The sequence below is a fragment of the Lycorma delicatula genome, chromosome 6 (assembly GCF_047948215.1).
Source record: "Lycorma delicatula isolate Av1 chromosome 6, ASM4794821v1, whole genome shotgun sequence".
In the NCBI taxonomy this organism is placed as follows: Eukaryota; Metazoa; Arthropoda; class Insecta; order Hemiptera; family Fulgoridae; genus Lycorma; species Lycorma delicatula.
The window spans coordinates 63,779,862-63,800,564 of NC_134460.1; the positions used below are offsets into that span (position 1 = coordinate 63,779,862).

General features: G+C 40.4%; 2 protein-coding genes across 2 annotated transcripts; one reads left to right on the forward strand and one right to left on the reverse strand.

The window, feature by feature from the left end:
• Positions 1-12,709: 12,709 nt before the first annotated feature.
• On the forward strand, positions 12,710-14,100 carry LOC142326873 (uncharacterized). Its single transcript, XM_075369606.1, has 2 exons — positions 12,710-13,230; positions 13,890-14,100. Exons 1-2 carry the CDS (start codon positions 12,710-12,712, stop codon positions 14,098-14,100), a joined length of 732 nt encoding a protein of 243 aa, XP_075225721.1.
• Positions 14,101-14,204: 104 nt separating this feature from the next.
• LOC142326641 (uncharacterized) lies at positions 14,205-17,913 on the reverse strand. Its single transcript, XM_075369237.1, has 2 exons — positions 17,804-17,913; positions 14,205-17,717 (listed from the first exon to the last, which is right to left on the reverse strand). Exons 1-2 carry the CDS (start codon positions 17,893-17,895, stop codon positions 14,207-14,209), a joined length of 3,603 nt encoding a protein of 1,200 aa, XP_075225352.1. The 5' UTR covers positions 17,896-17,913; the 3' UTR covers positions 14,205-14,206.
• Positions 17,914-20,703: the final 2,790 nt, after the last annotated feature.

Here is a 20,703-nt window from a genome sequence, read left to right on the forward strand (position 1 = left end):
GTGATATCTCTCCCCGTGAGGCCTATAAACACTCGACGTATAGTTTTACAAACTTACTTTTAAATCTTCAGTGAAGCCGTCTTCTTTTATTCCGTAATAAGTTAATTTCATCGAATGATGTCTTACAACGGTCATTTCGTCATCGGTAAATCTATTTGTATATTTCAGTGGTAAATAGATTCGAAAGCAACCAAGTTCATCCGCTTCGGCGTCGTACAATATGGCGCAAATACGATACTCATATAAAGGTGTAAACACCTTTCTCATATCCAACAATACATAGTCTACTCCAACATGAAGATCAGACAACTTTTTCCACGGTATTTTCTTGAGAAAACAATCTTCATCGTTGAAAGTGTTAACAAATGATATGGCATCCATCATCACACCCGCAGGGCTGACACTCAAATGATTAGTTAACGATGGTACCGTGTAGATGGTTATATCCCTTCCACACCTTTCAGCGATTTTGCAAAGTAATCGATAGAGTTCGTTACCGTCGATAACTCTACAGGCAAACGGATTTTCCCATAACACTTCGTATTTATTTGCACGTACCATAGCGTATATTCTTTTCACGTTTTCAATAATCAAATCGCAGGAACACAAGTATTCTGGTAGTCCACGTCCGCAATAGTCGAATTTCTTACAATCGATAGCGTGTGTTTTATCACCACAGTGAACAGAGTGAGTGACAAGCATCATAAAACAATATTTACATATATACGATGCAATAAACTTCAATTCGTTAACCGAATCGGTAAAAGTCTTCTCCATCACTAATACAAATCCGATAATTTTTTACAGAAAAACAATATCTCTTTGTAATCGTTCAAGTTACGATTGGTCTTTGCGATTCTTTCGTTAAGTTTTTTTATTTTTTTTGTCAAAAATATGTTTATATCACACTCACTCAACACAATCCAATCTATCATATCTGTAAGTTCACTTTCAATATCTTGAATGTATGTTTTGAACGGTATTCCTAAAAGTACGGTATTTGGTAATGTCTCAGTTTCTGTAATTATTGAAATCGGAAATCGATCCGTTAATATATCCTTTAAATGCGTTAGATTTGTTATCGGGCTAGTCGGTAAGAAAGTCACCATCCATGTGGACACTTCCATCGTTAAGGCTTGAATGATTGTGGTTTTATATTATACCTTACCCCCACCACAATCACTATAACGAATATAATGTCTACACATTCCGTCTACGGTATCGATTTTTAAACTGTCTAAATATTCTTGTAATCCGTTGTAAAGTTCAGCGTAAGTAGCGTCGTAATTGAAAACCACTCTAACGGTATTGAAACGGTGTACGTCTGCGGTTATACTTGTTGCGTGTGGAAACGCAGCGGTTGTAAGTTTCATAAGATGACGCAACGTTCTTACGCATCGATTCGGAAAAAATCTAATTGTCCACACCGATGCGGCTATATCAACATCCATCGCTAAACTGCGGATGGAATTGTACATCGGGAGGTCTATATAGTTGGTTACGTTTCCACACCACCCACGAGGTAGTAACCGTGGCGCGTTGAGATTTTTTTTTTTACATGAGTGAAATCTCTCCCCAATAGGCCTACTGTAAAACACTCAAATCTTTTTTTTTTTTCAAATTTTTGCAAGCATAAATAATATTCCTGACATAAGGAAGGCTATTACTATAATTGAGATCTCTAACCAAAGATGTTGATTCATCAACATCTTGCAGCAGACTGAGCTCTACAGCGGTTCTCGACGTGGAACAACATGTTCAAACGAAAGCGGCACGTTTTCCTTGATGCAGTCTTTACAACGAGTTGAGTGGTGATGCACATCCATCCTTTCGTTACACCAACAACATTTTACACACAATTCGTTAAAGGAATAGTAATAACCGTTTTTTGCCAATTCCTCTTTGTTTTCAGCGTTTGTGTTCACAAACGAACGCAATCGATCGGCTTCCCTTACAAGATCCAACGGCTTTTTACACAACTTTAACCACTCCATGTAGAAACAACCGGAATGTAACGCACATTTTCCACTCACCTTGTGCGCGGTGTGGTACGGACAATTTACGATAAAGTTTAATTTCGGTTTCGGTGCGTCGTCCGGTATCTGACGAACATCGTTATGAAACCGACGCAAAAATTCCACTTTCTCCAGCCCTTTGGTGTATATCGTGGCAAACTGTGAACATAACGCCTTCATGATATCGTCATTGTATACGACTTCGCCGTAATTCCAATCGATTTTGTGAAAATTCCTCTCCAACCATCCGGCCATCCGTTTGTATTTAGATGACATCTCTGACTTTGGGTACGGTGATCGAAAATGAAGAATCATATAGCATCCATTACCGACAACAGCAAGTTCCTTAACTATAAACTCACCTCGTTTGCCGAGAAAGCCGTGATACTCGATAACTCCTTCCATGACGAACGCTCAACCGTGAATGAGGACGGAGAGATGTAACCACCTATGAAATTACAATGTTGGTGGGGGATATCCCTTCGTTCTCCTCCTCCCCCTTATCCGCCTTCTTCTTGGTCTTTTTGATCGTCTGTTCAGGTTTATCATAAGATTTTTTACGCGGATTTCTCTTTTTGCGAATCTTCGTTGGTTTCGATTTCACCTCCTTCTCAGTCGGTTTCGGATGGTGTTCGGTATTATCGTTCATGAATAGAAACGATTGAACGTCGTCTGGCGAATAAGAACATCCTCCTTCCATGACGGATGGTCAACAACTACTGATTTGTTTGCGCGCTGTCGGATTAAGCCTTTTTTTAAGTAGAAGTGGTGGGGGTAACCCCCTCCACCTCTTCTTCATCCTCTTTTAGAGGACCATCATAGTCATCATCATCATGTGCATGTAACGTTAAGTTAGGTAATGAGATATTGGTAGCGTTTACATTTGGTAACACTGTTGTCTTTGCTGAAGGTAATGATGATTTTACATTCAATATGGTTTTCCTCTTCAATGCGGTTTTGTCGATGTTTACCTTTGGTAACACTATTGCTTTTTCTGATGTAGTGTTGTTGCTAACTACGCCAGCAGACACGTTTTTTGAAGATGATGATTCGGTAGTGTTGTAAAAAATAGTCAACGCTTCCACAGATGATGAATTACACCATATTAACGGTACCGACGACGTTTGTGACGAAGAAAAAATAATTTTACATCTTATCGGTTTCATAATCGGACATGGTACCGGATAGATGTTAAATAATACTGACACAAGTAATCCGATCAATAAGCCTGTTTTAAATACTCCCAATGTTACCAACCACCACTTAAACGACCACCACCACCACCATCGTGATGCCGATCGTACATCGTACCCACCTCTCTTTTTTTCATCATCAAATGTAAACGTTTCCGTCATTACATAACCTTTTTCACTATTCCCGTAAGCGGAGTGTATGTGACGATGCTATCATGTATAATGAGACAGTAGGCAGTTGTCTGGGGGGGTATATTGTTTTTGGTCTCGAAATCGATACGCACATCTACCGTTCCTGTTTTAAGCGAATCGTTCTGACGGGAACAGTCGATAACTATTAATGGTACACTGGCTTTGAAATCTGCCAAACTGTAAGCGGGACACTCGTCCTCCGATTTGTTGTAATAACCAGACCGAAAGCTGGCAAACATTTCATACATCATATTCACATCACCCTGTAGACTGTCATACGGATAGTATTGCGAATTCAAATACAGACGAACGTTTACCAATTCGCACATATCGAAGAGCGTCAGTGATTTTGTAGCGTTATCTTTTCTGTCCGTCTGTAAACCGAATATCACGTATCTCGGTTTCTCCGTTTGCGCACACGTTTTTACCGTCCATGAATGTATGTTTGTTTGTGGTAGAGCCGGATATTCGTGGATCTGCCATGTACGAAAAGCAATCGCTAACGGTCTATCTCGTTCTACGACCTTCAACAATTGCAATCGCATCGTATCGGCAACATGAACATACGGAATTTTCCACGCTATCTTAGTCACTTTCAACTTGGAATCAGGTGCGTCTTTGGAAGACACTAATGCGTTCACATCGCTGGAAGATCTAAGCAAGACCAATTCTTGTTTGACGTTCAATATTATGTGTTTGTAGTCTTCGGCGAAACCCATCAGCATACGCAGCGGTACGTAGAAACAAAATCTTCCCGTGTGTTCTTCCAAATCGAATTTATCCGTAGCTTTGAACTTCCACCCGAAATTTTCCAAAATATTTTCTTCGCTTTTACGCAACGATAAGATGTTTTTAATCGTTGTTGTTATTCCCAACTTTTGTACGCGACACATCTCCGTTCCGTTTATCTCGTATCGTATCTCCTCAAAGAGAAACGGTATCGCGTTGTTTGTTAACCACGATTCAGTTGCCTTGTTATCACCTGCCTTAGTAGTTAGCTTCCCTTCGACCATCAAATAGCTTTTATGCGGTAACGTATACACATCTTGTTGGTGTATCGGAATCCGGATTTCATCGTTGTTGTTGTAAGTCGACGAAGCGTACGGTAGATGGGTATGATATTCGTACTGTGTGATCGTATTATCGAAAGAAACACTTTCACCGACGTCCAACATATTCACTCCTGCCATTACGGTTCACCAAAACTGTAAAACCAAGTTTTCGAAGAAACAACACGTTACGCGATGTTAACGCTTTGGTGTTTGCACGTCGACTGATTGGTGTGTGTGACGTTTCGCTACTACTATCACCGCTATTGTATATTAACCCCATCGGTTGGTTTTCCTTTGTAAATGCAGTCTCACCGTTATGGTTTCACCGCGGAAATTTATAAGTTTTCCGTCCTGATCGGTAAACTTTATAGCGATCTCGTCTAAGTTCTTTGTATTCACCGGTAGATATATTATATTCTTTGGCGAATCGATTATTTTGAAACCAGGCGGAACGCTTAGCGTAAATTCATGCAACACGTGTCCTTCTGATCCGTTCGTATAAGAGCCTCGTATAAGATTGCATTCGACTCGTACGGTGTTCACGTTGTTAATGGCAACCGGCTTCGATGACTCGTGCCATATATCCGCCGCTAGATTTGTTTTTTCAAACCCCAACAACGGTGCCAGACTATCTTTTGACGTCAGATCAATCAGAGCGTTGCATTTAAGTTCGCATTTTAACGTATTGTTATTCGGTCGCATAAGTAAATCTATTTGGTGTTTGTCTTTGAGTTCATCGCTCAATCGTTTAGCGATATCGTCCAACTCGTACGATCCGGTCGGAAGCGACAGTTTAATTGTTTTTTTAGGTTTCTTTGGAACGACAATAATTGTGTTGTTGATTCCCTCTTCGACATTCGGAATCGAGTTATATGTGGTTAGGTTTATCAAGGCCAATTCCCATTCACCATTAGACAAATCCAATGGTGGAAAGATCGTAGCGTTTAATAACGACGTATTTCCACTTATACAGAACATGTTTACCTGTAGACTGACGAATCACGACTGAGAAATTCGAGACATAAATGTCCACAGATAACCGTGTTTACAGTCTGCCTGCTTTTATAATTGAAATTTATAATCGCATCGGATGGAAAATAACGCACCAATTCGTTAGGTGGACGAAGATTACCGAAACTATCAAAATAGTCCACCATCCGTCTACGTTTTCTATAACATACCCAGTGTGTACCATGACCGGTACTGCGATCAAGATTAACTATCGCAGACTCGTTAGTCTTTGGTTTTTTGGGTAATGCGTCCAACATAAAGACTCCTCGAAAATCGGGTATATTTAGTTTTCTGGCGTACCATATCAGTTCTATATTCGATAGCGGTCGCACTGGTATTCCCTTTATTGGAGACGATGACAACGACGACGACGACGACGACGTCGTTGGTGTTTTTTTTTACCACCAATCCCCGAACCGGTCAAAGGGTAGGGTTTAAGGTATAATCCCTGTCCTGCAGTGCTTGCTTTTCTTTTCATCATTTCAACAAGACGTTTTATATTAGTTCTTTTTGATCGTCTTCTTCGTCTTCTTACTCTTCCACCGCCGAACTTTGCTTTCAACTTCATCGCGTTTGTAACCGCTAATGCGGTAGCCTTTTCTGCGATGCTCGAATCCTTAGCTTTAACTCTTTCCCAAGCGCTATCGGCTAATCTACGATCCGCAACCGCTCTGTTTTCGTTGTCACTGTACGTAGCGTATGCGATATCGTGTTCTTTACAAGCCGCGTCCAACTTGTTTACACCAGGGTCACCTCTCTTTAATCGTTTTTTTAAATTCGTTCCCGGTCCGCAGTACTGATAGCCCGGAATATGTAGCTCTACCGGCAATAAATCGACTCCTTTGTTTAAAACTTTACCCACAACCTTTTTGACACCTTTTAATGCCTTATCACCGATATAAGATCCTAACACACCAGCAGCTCCTGTCGTTAGAGATGTTAACAGTCCTCCGCCTCGTTTAAGACTGGCTATTCGTTTAGATCTTCTCACCTTACCCTTTCGAACAGGAGAACGTTTTGACCTCCTCACTCTTGCCATATCGGATAGACAATGAACCCATTTACAATGTTCCACCATCTTACATTGGTTCCGTGATCGGTGGTCTTATAATAACATCCTCCTTCTTCTTCGACGCATGTTTGTTTGAATCTGAGATCGGAGGGTGTATCATATTTTTGTACACATCTTCTTTCGTTGCTGAATCCGTGATCGGAGGGCGTATCATATTTTTGTTCACATCTTCATTCGTCGTATCTGTTTTTGAATTCAAGATCGGAGGGTGTATCATATCCTTCTTCATCGTATCTGTTTTTGAATCCGAGATCGGAGGGTGTATCATATTTTTATTCACGTCCTCCTTTGTTGTATCTGTGATTGGTAGACGAACCTCATTCTTAGTCAGATCCTCCTTCTCCTTATCTTCAATGCGTCTTTCTAGATCTGTGTCCGGTTGGTCTTTTTGTAACTCCACTTTAACATTATCTGAAGCTTGTTTAGACTGTTGTTTGTTTGGCACACTGACTTTGTCTAAAAGTTGCATAAAGACGTCTCGATCAACATTATGATAATTCGGATAATTAGGAAGTTCATCCTCTACATACTCCATTATCAATCTGTAAAATCTGAACAGACATTCCACAACGTATTCTTTTGTAGTTAGATCTGATGACTCTACTGGTGTTCTAGCGTTGGTAACAACACTTCCTTTCACATCTACTATTCCATCTTTCCTAAACAAACACCTATCATCGATATCTTTTTTTACACGAAACTCCTTTTGATCAACATACCACCTTGTGACAAGATCCTTTGCTCTTATCGCCTCACCAGAATTCATCAGGACGCTTCCTTTCATATCAATAATATTCTTTTCACCAAACAGGTTGTTATATAAATATTTAAGGTTTACGGCATCGCTTTTTTCGATAGGTTCACCAACATCACACAAACGCTTATTTGAAAAGGAAATTTCGTTGTTGTTGTTGTTGTTGATTGAAGGTATGTATCGATTTACCAAATCGCTTTGCTTTACGTAAATCTTGTTCGTAAAACCGAAAGTGGTAGCATCATCATCCTCTATCGGACATCCCACGTTGCACAACCTCCGTTTTCTAATATTGTAATTTCCATCGGTGGTTTTATCAAACGTTTCGATAACCCGCGTAGGTGGTGGTCTGTTACCGAACGCTCCTCCACGAAAACGTCCGAACTTGTCGATACTCATCTTTAGACTGATTAAAATAAAATGTTTCCTCTACCCTCTTTTATGTATCCACTTTCTTGCAATTCTTCTACAATGGACACGATTTCGTTATTATGACCGGTATGACCCGCACGTTTCGAAGCCAATAAAAGTCGCAGTCTATCGCACAGTTCATTCGGATCGTCCCAGTAAACGTAATCCGGTCTAACCGTTTTCTTCGCTCTCATCAACAGGCCCGATCCGGTTATTGGACTTTCGTCGTCATGACCGCTTTCCGACGAAAGATGCGTACGAGGAAACAGTCTTTTGATAATATTCTTGTACTTTAACGATCGACTGGAAATTATGCGACCGGTATTTTGACTTTTATGCGCCTCAGTAGTTTCTAATATTTTCTTATAGTTATTTAAATCTTTGGTTGTATAATCTACAGGCTCATTCAAAAAAATCAATTGATATAAACCTTTGGAACCGCTATACGTCTTGTTGTCGATAACTATTTTATTTCCTTTGAACTGGAGTGGTTTTGTTCCGATCATCCATTGATCGTCAATGTTTTTAACTCCGTAGACGTTGTCTATTTTTTTACCTTTATCCGTTACGGTAAGATCCAAGAAATGTTTTGCACGAAACCCCATCGTTTTCGGTGTCGACGGGTCTACAGGTTTCACGAACTGTTTTTCCGACGTCGGTGTTTTAAAGAGTCTTCTCATAACTGTCGGTGTCTCTTCCACCACCTTTTCCTTTTTTTCAACCACTCCATTTGCATTCTCTTCTTGTTCTTTTTTAACATCGTACTTTTGTTTAAACGATTGATTAAGTTCTCGGAGCGGTTCGACAATAGGCTTAAATTGCTTTTCAATAACTTGTTCCGATTCCGTTATTCCTTGCGTAATAGCGCGATGTTTTCGTTTAATCGAATCTCGTATTCTATCGATTTCCATTACCAACTTCGCAGACGACGACAACGAGGATGGCATATCGACCTCGTTCTTGTTCGACATCGTGGTTACGAATGATCGGAAAACAGTTGATCACATCACCATCCTAGTTCCACCGATCTAAAGAACACTGCATGTTTTTTGGTTCTGCGTAGGAAACGTATAACATCGATTAACGAAACATTCATTCTCACCGGACGACGATTGGTATTGCACAATTCGCGGTAATAATGTGTCACACCCTGATCGATAGACGGTATCATGAGTTTCGTGCATGTGTCTTTAAAGACGATTGCTCTTTTTACATTTCCAACCCACAGCGGAATATCCACAACGGTTGAGTGATCGCGTTGTGGTACCTTTGTCAAGTACCGTGTGGAAAGTCGTCTGATCGGATGACGGTCACCTTCCGAATGTAAATGCAACAGATAGCTATTCAACAACCAAAATTCGTCCGGTTTCGCTCCTGCATATTCGCACCACTTTCGCAGTAGGTCTTCGTTTTGGATTTCAAACAGTTCGCGTTGTTCGTTGTACTTCAATCCGAACGAATCTGCGTATAATCGCAACGTAGGTAGCGCTTCGTTTAGAAATTCGCCAGAAAAGAGCGCCTGCGCCCTGTTGTTTACGATGTCAAACGGTAATCCTCCTCGTCTTATCGGTAATGTTTCCGGTACTTGGTCGGTAAATTGTACTCCGTAAGCCGTGTCCACAAAACATTTTCTACCGTATGATAACGCTAAGCGGTACAACGTCTTGGACGATCTTATCGGAATAGTTCGTTCCGTGATCACTATACAGCATCTCGCTCCTTCTAGGCGACTACCGTATTCCAACATGTGCATGTAAACGTTTGTATAGTCCATAGACGCATGACGGTTTCGAAGTTCCAATAAAGGCTTTTTGTACACGAGCGGAGAGGGTCTAAATCTTGAAATAAAATTCCATCCGTGTCGGACTGTTGTGTTGAACATGTTTTTATCGTAAATCACCAGTTCGATAGGCATCTCGTACTTGTCACATTCTTCTAAAAATTTTAACCATATACGCTTATTGAAAATCTTACCTTCGCTAGTAATCATCAACAGTACGACCAACGGATAGTCACGATTCATTCTTTTTACATGTCGCCAACAACGTCGGTCTTTATTTTCACAGTAATTCACTTTGCGACAAACGTAATTGCCGCAAAACTTCTGACGGGCGCTAAAATATTTGGAACACAAGTTGTTTTGCGGCTTTTGTCTAAAATGTTTCGCGTTAGCGTACGGTATACAGTCCTCGTAAGTGTGTATGCTTGCCATTGTTACCGACTATCAACTGATCTCTTTTACAAAAACATCAAAGCCTACTCTATACCGTCCACCGTTGATATCACTCTCCTTATCCATAACCAAAAATCCATGTCGTTTTCCCCATGCAACACCGCACAGACTTTTAAACCGATCGAATTTCATATCGGTATTTACATGATCTTGATATATGTGATGTAAGTTGAGGTCATCTTGTTTGAATATAAGAAGCAGATTTGCGTTGTCCCGTACAAGGTGCTTCCCGGCATTGGAATATGTCTGTGTCAAATAAAAGCTATCGATGTTGTTGTGTCGTCCCATTGCAAAGTATTTGCGAATATTATGTTGCTTTTCGCAAGCTACATCGTCGAAAATCATTATCGAGTTCGGTTCCGCTTCGTCAGGTGCCATTACATGATCGTTTTCAGAATAGGCAAAATAGCCGATCTCCGGAACACCGGTCATGACATGTTCTAGAAACTTATATTTCGGTTGGTACAGCGATTTGGAAAACACATAAATATTTCTGAATCGTAAACCGACCGGTGAGAACAGCAAGTTGAATAGGACATTTGTTTTTCCGCAATTAGACGGTCCGCAGATAATACATCTGATTGTATTCGGTAGAAGAGGTCCATGACGAGACCTTTTTCCCTCTCCACACCCGGCTCCTGTATAATCGTCGAAGTTTTCTAGCGTGATATTACCGACCTGTTGACGTTCCAACTTCATGTTTATGACTGATCGATTCACTACACCAAATCCGCCTTATGTATCCAACTGTTGTGTTTTCCATCAAATCCTTGCCACTTTACAAATAGCCTATCGCCTTTTCTTCGTAAGACTTTCTCGACTAAATACACATTATTTGTAACGTTAGTTTTAGTGAGCTCTTCAGCGTAAAATTTACCGCTCACCACCTCACCGTGAACATCGATCAACGTGTAAGTACACGGACGCGTATTATCATGTACCTTATGTACGATAAATATTTCATTCGTCCAATTCGGTAGATATCCTTTGGCGAATGTCTTTTTAAATTTGCTTATACGCACTCGGTCGCCGACATTGTATTTCGGTAAAGTAGGTTTTCGATAGAGTACCGTATTTAACCGCTGTAAAACAGCGGCTTGGTTTCGCTTATTTACATCTTTCGGTTTCATTCCGATAGTGCGGTGACTGGTGTTGTTGTATTTTGCGATCAATTTCGGTAGTAATTCTAACCACCTGTAGGTTCCTTGTTCGGTAAATTTTGTCCACATCATCGTTTTCAGTGTTCGATTAAATCGTTCGACTATCGACGCTTTTTTATCCGAATGTGTGGAATAGTGATTTATATTGTACGACTGTAAGAGTCGTTTAACCGACGGATTGTAGAACTCTTTACCCAAATCGGTTTGAAAATGTCGCATCTTGTGTTTATCCAATATGGGTTTGAGGGCTTTAGCGATCTCCGTACCAGTTTTGGTTTTAATCGGTACGGCAAATGCTAGTTTAGAAAAACAATTTATCATCGTCAGTATGTAACGATAACCTTTGTTCGATTTAGCATACGGTATCATCTCAACAAGGTCAGCTTGATATAGGTCTGAAATACCTTTAAGTTCAACGCGTCTTGTGGGGTAGTTTCGACGCGCCTGTCGATGGAGCTCTTTAGCTATTGACGTCTTGACGTTCATTGTTGTACTGTGACCGTATTTCGTGTGTGTGTGTGTATTTGGATAGGAATAGGAAGAAAAAAAAGAATCTTTATTTCTTTATTTTTTTTTACCCACCTCACCACTCTTATATCCCGGCCTTGGCACCGGCCGTTTCGATAAAATAGTTAAATCATTAATTGATTTACAATACTGTAAATCAGTTAATAATTTATTCTCAAGTATCGAATCGGGGGGTTTAGGGTGGTCCTGAAAAGGACCGTTTTAAATTTATAGATGTGTTTTTTTTTCTTAATAAAATTTACAAGAAGTTTTATGTGTTTGGTGGTTATCAAATTGTTCCCACATATTTACACATACACCACAATCTACGCATCTTACTCGTAGACCATCACCTTCATAAATAAAGCCTAATAAGGCTAGTTTTTTAGGCGATTGAATTGGTACAGTAGATAATTTACTTGACCACTTTGGAACAAAAATCTTTTTATTACCGATTCTTGTAATAGTGTAAAAAGTATTAAGTCTAAAAAACACATCCATTGTAAATACTAGTTGGAACAACAGTGATAAAAATTATTAAAACTGATCAAGGAAAAAATATTTAAAAAATATTATTTTAAAGATCAAGGAAAAAATAGTAAAAAAATATGATCAAGGAAAAAATATTAAAAAAATATTATTTTAAAGAACAAGGAAAAAATAGTAAAAAAATATATTTTAAAGAACAAGGAAAAAAAATACTAAAATAATATTATTTTAAAATAATATCAAGAACAAGGAAAATAATATTATTTTCCTTGTTATTGCGTTTTAATAATTGCATAAATTATATACGATAAAAAAACTGCAGACGGAAATTGATAATGAGTTTAACATATAATATACAAGTGCTTTTAACGGAAACGCCTACAGAGATAAAAAGTTTACATTATTGAAGTAATTGTTATGTATAGCATTCGCTGTTAAAACTTCACTTGGATAAGATGGAGAACATACGAGAAATATCTTCTGCAAGAGCCGCATTTAATCATGCCTGTGTGAGGCTCCTTAGAAACACGGATGACGCTGAAGAGGTATACTTCGCGTGTCTAGATATTATTAATTCTGCAAACAGAATAAAAAGGAGGTGTTTTAGAATAATTAGAGAGATGGAGGAAGATACACCGCTACCGTCACCAGCGTCTCCTTCACCATCATCTCATCAGTCAACACCGCAACCGTCACCAGCGTCTCCACCACCATCACCTCAACAAAGACGACCAGTAATTAGACGCGCACCAGCAATACTAACATTGCCAAGACGACCGCCTTCAGCGTCTCCACCAAGACATCAACCTACAGCGTCTCCACCAAGACATCAACCTACAGCGTCTCTACCAAGACGACCACACATAAGCACAATATCAGCAATACTGTCATTACCTTCAACGTCATCGTCGTCAGAAGCACACCTTCCGTCGTTTACAGAACAAGAAAGTCTGCAATCCGTCGCTGGATCAGTTGTTGACAACTTAAACAGATGCCCGGTCTGTTTATCAGAACCGGTATCTGTTCAGGTTGAAGGATGCAACCATAGATACTGCGACGGGTGTGCAGGCATGCTGATCGTAAACGATGGAAGGTGTGCCCTCTGTCGGCGTGAAATATCTTCATACTGTGGAATTGAAAGGTATGTAATATTTTTAAATTATGTATTTTTTTTTTACATTAGGTATTGATTGGGTATGGTGGGGATTGAATAGGGTGGAGGGGGTATAGTAATTAAAACAGCATTTACAATCGAGTACCAAGTGAGTTAGTTATTCAAAATGCCATCAGCATCATCTCTAGTTTACATGTCGTGGGTGGTGATACTAAAACAGTCTATAACATCACAACCCTCAAAAGAGGAGATGATACTTTTGAAACATATGTTTCATAATTCACAAGATCACCATATGCGTATTAGTTTGTGGGTTACAGTAGATAATTTCTTCGGGTTATTCACCGAATATCTTCCAATAGATACCATTTTATATTTATTTTTACGTGGGGTAAATATAGTACATTTGAGTGATGTGTGTCCATATGTGAACAGTCCATTCGGTTATGTTTCAAACATAACGTATGCTAGTTTACATTTGACCACACATCTTAGTAAAATGGATTATATTAATCACGAGTTTAAATTACAAAATGGATCTACTGTTAATATAACGGTACGCAACTGGTGGAAGGATGATTCCATCAGCGATGGATGGTGCTACTAGTAAGTACATTAAGTTATAATTCTAGATTAAGGTTGTTTTTTTCAAATAGAATCTTGGAAAATTTACGTTTTCTATTTAGGGTGTCACAATCACGACCTGGTGCAGCAGTTTTCTTCAAAGAAGATTACTATCGATTATTAATTGAATTTCGGCGTAACAATACTAGAGTATTAACCAAATTTATTTTAAATTTTTTTTTATCAAGAAACACCACAATGGAATTTAAAGTATTAATGCTCAGAAGTTTAATGAGGAGGTATGTAGGGTTTTTTTACTTAAGAAAAAAATAACACATAATATAATACAATAATTTATTTTTAGTTACTTTTTTTTAGTTATAATAATACATAATAGTTTTTTAAAGAAAGGCAATATATATCCGCATAATAAAAAAAATTAACAATAGTCATGGTCGTGGGCTATTAGGGTTTCGTTTACGGTTCTTGGTCTACAATAGTCATGATCGTGGGCTATGAGCACTTCGTTTACGGTTCTTGGCCTTTTTTGGGGAGTGTTGTCGTCATTGTTGGGTGGGAGTTTACGTTTTTTTTTGTTTATACTGTAATGTCCGTATGGAACTGTGTTGATTTTATTTTCTAATATGTAACGTTTATCGTCGTAAGGTGAAAGCGATTTCTTTGACTTGTTAATGGAAAAAATATTGTGCAAAGTGCTTATGATTCCGTACGCGCTTGTATACGTAACGGAATCATTAAAAAGACTTTTTTTGTACAGATCGTGTCTAAGATCCTTTGCAATGGATACTCTAGGAATACCCTTTGCTACATTCTTCTCTTTCTTGTCGAATTCGAGAATGCTATACATCTTAGCACGAAGTCCGACAAATTCACGAATAGCTTTTCCATTCATTTCGTCTTTGAATTTACCAAGTCGTTTCTTATTGGTATTACTAAAACATGCGTGATCGCGAGGGTAATCTGAAGTATCGAACCGATCGATATCGTGAAGAATATCGTTGTAAACGTTATCGGTCACGATATGATACATCAGACTATCCGTATCGGTCATTAGAAGATTTATATTATGACCGTACTTTTCCACCATGTAGTCATAGTGGAATTCGTACATGATCATTTTGCTAATGTCCAATACGGTAAATCCGATGTAGATCGGACGATTGAGAAATATCTCCGTTTTCTTCAGACTTACCCCAACGACATCCTTGTTATAGATGTACCAAGCCTTAACTCTCGGTTTTGCAATCACCTTATCCAATTTACGTTCGTTAGTGACCAGTTGGAAGTCTATTCTGTTTCGTACGTTTTCTAAGGACTTGCCATACACCGCGTTGTTCATCAACTTAAAAAAGTCCTTTTCAAAACTGTTTCGTGCTTGTGCACGCTTTTCAGTATTGAAGTCGATGTACGGTTTCAACCAAGGCGACTGGGAGAATTCCAGAACTCTGTGAATATTTTTCACTTTCAGTCCTAGTCGAGTGTACAACTTTAGGTTTCTGTAATGTAAAACGTAATTTTGTTTGTCGTACAATGTAGTCAATAATTTCTTTACGGGACATCTCTTTATGTCCTTCAAATAGGGGGACAGCATATCATCGGTTGGTACTAACCGTTCTGGTGCGAGAGGGTAATCCTTGTGACGATCGTGCAATTCTTGTGGATACTCAAGATCCACTTCTAAGATGTAGCCCTTTTCACTACGATCGCAAACGCTGTTAATATCGAGATTGTCAATCTCTTCAGTACTCAACCACCTAAAATTAGCGTGTGGCAAGGGCTCAACCATGGCTGTCCCGTAAAGGTTGTTGCAATCGTAATATTGAACCCAGGATGTGGGTTCGGATGGGTCATACTGATCTGGAATGTTTGGATTGTTCGCCTTGGCGTGTCTGGTTGAAATCATGGCTACACCGCCTCGTGTTCCTTTTTCGACAAACAGATGCATATCTATGTCGGTCAACAGTTCCAATTTTTGTCGGGTAAATTTTAACATGGCATTCCACGTGAAATGGGGGGTGGAGTAAAAGTGACAGGGGTCCAAACCGTAATATTGCATAGACGTACTTCGGAAATTTTCAAAGACGTCTGCCAACAATAATACGTCGCTAAGAAGATAAAGATCGTGGTAATCGCCTAACGTATTGCAGTCAAACGATTCCCACACGTTTTGAGCGTGAACGTAATCATCGTCCGTTATGTTCTCTCTTCTTAGCGTACTGTAGAATGCCGTCTGCGGTGGAAGTTGGGTTTCGAAAAACTTGTTTATATGGGTCATGTACTCGTACGGGTAAACGCCTTTACGGATTAAACAATCTCTTTTCTCGGGTAGCGGGTAACAGTTTGTGAGACGTTTAAATACGGTGTCTTTGTCCTGACAATCTTTTACAAGATTTTCCACAAGTTTTTCGAGCGACGACGAAAGAAATTGTAAAGAGTCCAAGAACCTCAACGAACCGACGGACAGTGACTGTAATCGCTCGGACGTGTTGGCGATACAGTTTATTTTTACATCGTCCTTATATTTTCCCAGAGCTTGAACTATATGATGACTATCGTAACCGCGGAGGTTATGAAAAAATACCGGAATATGCTCGGTGCGCTTACAATTTAAATTGCACTCGTTATGACATGCACCGAGAAACCGTCCTGTGGTATGCGAGTGATGACGTACACGATCGTCGTTCAACTCACAATGACAAAGAAAACACTCGGTAGCCCTTTGAAATGTTTCAGTGTCTTCGGGAGTCATCACCATCGGTTTTTCGGTAATCATAATTTTGTGCAATCTATCGGCGTGACCGAGCAATTCATCCAGCATCTTTTCAACGATATTTTCACCATCGGTTCTCGCTCGGTAGACTACAGGACCTTCACAAATCTCCCCTTCCTCGTCGACGATTACATAGGCGTAACCGGACGGAAGATGATGGGCTACCTTATCGGAAAAACTAGTGTTGGGTTTAGGGGTGGCAGTGTCCATCGGATGTACGAATGATTCAAAGTCTGCATACACCGTATACGGAACGCGTAGTGTGGACGAGTAGTCCCTGAACTTCATCACGCATTCCTTTTCTTTAGCGGGATCGGGTACTCTTATCCTTTGTGCACCGTGTCGCTTACACTCGATCAAATGTTGGTTTAGGTTTTGTGTAGCGACATGTGGGTCTGATGAACTGAAACGGTGCAAACAGTAAGGGCAATATTGACTGCTGCAGTGATGTTTTGTAAGACCTGAAAGGAGACGAGATAGCCCATTTTTACCTGGTTTGGTATTTATAAGGCAGTAGTGAAATTTATCTCTCGTCTCCCCTGCAAGCAGCAATAGGTGTATGCAGTGGGTACGATCGCGGTTTTCGGTAACACGTACCGGGTACACGCGATCGTTATCTTCCTCATAGCCGTAGACATTGATGCTTATTGTGTGGTTCAACACCTCGAAGCGATCAATGTCTTTTACCTTTACTGGATATGATATCCCGTTCATGTTAATTTCATGTTCAAAGCGTGCATACCAACTCTGACGATAGTTCCGACCTGGTTGGTCATGCAGGTATGCTAGTACGGACCATAGGAAACATTTTTCATCATGCGGATTTTTTACATTAACTATTGCCTCTCTTTTTACAAGTTTTTTTGGTGTTTTTATAAATGAACTAGAGGCGCCATATAACGGACGGTAACGGATAATATTTAAATCAATATAAATTATTTTATTCATTACCCATCCGCTGCCGTTGTTGATGAATTTGGTCAGTGTCTCTATAATTTTCTCCACTGATTCTATCCATGATTCTTCAACAACGTCGGTGTTATCATCTAAATTTATCACCGTTCTAGTTTTTCCATGCAGATACAAATTGGTATATGTAGTTTCTACTCCGTCTTCGAGATGTGTCCGCTTCATCAATTCAACATTTGCTGCAACGTACCTGTAGAAACAGAATAATTTTAGTACATATTGACTACTATTTTTTTTAAAGATAAAAACAGTACATTTAACGTTTTTTTAAATTACCATTTTATGTTGCCATCAAAGCGTCTGCCTTCTTCCTTCAAACAGTTCAGGATGCTCTTCTGATACCGTAGAAGGGTTGAAAGGAGATACATCTCCTCAGAGTCAGACAAGTCCCATCGAAGACGGATGACGTTGTTATTTATTGCTTGGATAACTACCGGTGATACCATTTCAATTTTTTTTTGTAATATCTGAAACAAATTAAAATAACATATATCATAACATTAGTTTTTTTTAAAAATGGTAATTGTTTTTTTTTGTGTGTTTCAGACAGTAACAGAAGAAGAAGATATAAATTATAAAATTTATAAAATCATATTTTATTTGTATATATTTTTTTAAAATTATATTATTAATTATATTCTTTATGTCATTTATTTTATTTCATTTAATATTACCTTAGTCTTATTACATAAAATAACTTACCTAGTTGCTTAAGGTGATGAAAAAACTACACTTAATAGTCTTTTTAAGTTTACAATAATACCGTGTTCACTGATCACAAATCGGTAAATGAATGAAACAATTTTACAAAGAGATGGAGGTATATATATTGCATCGACCAATTGCGTCAGTCACACACACACACACACACACACACACATGTGTGAATGTGTGTGTGCAGATACAATCGGATTTAACCAGTTGATAAAGGAAAAAAATAAGAATTTATTTCTGTTTTCCTGTTCATAAGGAAAATGCGACTGTTTTCCTGTTCAAGAGAGTCACGCGTAGGCCGGACGGTTCGTCAGTCGAGCGCCGCATCCCGCACGGTAAACATCTCTCTCTACGTCGCTCCGCTAACACACACACGCGCAAACACACGCGCAGCAGACACCGACTCCCGGGGCACGATCTACGACGACGCCTCCCGACGCCGTCGCCTGGACGACCAGGATCATCCTCGAGGTAAATCTAAATTTTTTTTTCACAGACACCACCTCCCGGTGCACGAGCCACAACGAAGACCTCGGATCTTCCTCGAGGAACATCCGCGTCGAGGCGACGACGACGATAAGGTTCTCGTCGTGGATAGTGCACCGGGAGGCGGCGGGCGCCGCCTCCCGGTGCACGATCTACGACGAGAACCTTGTCATCGTCGCCACGACGACCAGGATCATCCTCGAGGAAAGACCGCGGGCTATGACGTCACAAACAGGTTGGAAAGACTGCGCCGACTCCCGGTGCACGATCTACGACGAGAACCTTGTCATCGTCGCCACAACGACCAGGATCATCCTCGAGGAAAGACCGCGGGCTATGACGTCACAAACAGGTTGGAAAGACTGCGCCGACTCCCGGTGCACGATCTACGACGACCAGGATCATCCTCGAGTAACGCCCTAAAAAAAACAGGTTGGAAAGACTGCGGGCTTCGACGTCACAATCCAAGATGGCCGACCAAAAAATCAAGGAAAAAAATAAGAATTTATTTCTGTTTTCCTGTTCATAAGGAAAATGCGACTGTTTTCCTGTTCAAGAGAGTCACGCGTAGGCCGGACGGTTCGTCAGTCGAGCGCCGCATCCCGCACGGTAAACATCTCTCTCTACGTCGCTCCGCTAACACACACACGCGCAAACACACGCGCAGCAGACACCGACTCCCGGGGCACGATCTACGACGACGCCTCCCGACGCCGTCGCCTGGACGACCAGGATCATCCTCGAGGTAAATCTAAATTTTTTTTTCACAGACACCACCTCCCGGTGCACGAGCCACAACGAAGACCTCGGATCTTCCTCGAGGAACATCCGCGTCGAGGCGACGACGACGATAAGGTTCTCGTCGTGGATAGTGCACCGGGAGGCGGCGGGCGCCGCCTCCCGGTGCACGATCTACGACGAGAACCTTGTCATCGTCGCCACGACGACCAGGATCATCCTCGAGGAAAGACCGCGGGCTATGACGTCACAAACAGGTTGGAAAGACTGCGCCGACTCCCGGTGCACGATCTACGACGAGAACCTTGTCATCGTCGCCACAACGACCAGGATCATCCTCGAGGAAAGACCGCGGGCTATGACGTCACAAACAGGTTGGAAAGACTGCGCCGACTCCCGGTGCACGATCTACGACGACCAGGATCATCCTCGAGTAACGCCCTAAAAAAAACAGGTTGGAAAGACTGCGGGCTTCGACGTCACAATCCAAGATGGCCGACCAAAAAATCACATCGGAAAGACTGCAGGCTACGGCGCCACCGACGTCACTTCATCCAAGATGGCCGACCTAAAAAACAGGTTGGAAAGACTGCGGGCTACGGCGTCACCGACGTCACGTCATCCAAGATGGCCGACCTAGACGCCATCTTGGCCGCCATCTTGTCCGCCATTTTCCAAGATGGCCGACAAGATGGCCGACAAGATGGCGGACAGCCGCCATCTTGGATGACGTCACTTCCTGACGCCGTATGCCCATTTCCGTACTACTCATGACTGTATTCAACATATGAAAATTTAAGTTTTACTTGCTAACCAGCATTACTTTTCGATCCATAGCTTTGATATTGAAAAGTGATCTTGAAAATTATTGCCTTAAATTTGTTTATAGAAAGATCCAGCTATTTTTAAAACAATCTATCCTCTTTTAGATCTTGCTATGAAACAAATAACTACCTCCATGATGTTGCTGAATTCGGAAAGTAACTTATGCAGGTTTATCCCTTCTGAATAAAGAAAATTAAACTGCATACACTTATTCTTTTATGTATATATTAAATAGAGCATTCATTGTAAAGCACATACTGTAATAACAAAGAGCTTAACAATGAATCTCTAACATTGATTACTTGTAATCCTCACAGACTTTAACCATAAGTAGAGTTATTGTCCAGCAGACAATACCAGAGAAGTAATTATTTCCAGCCTTCTAATTAGGAAAAGAAGGTCTTTTTACTTTT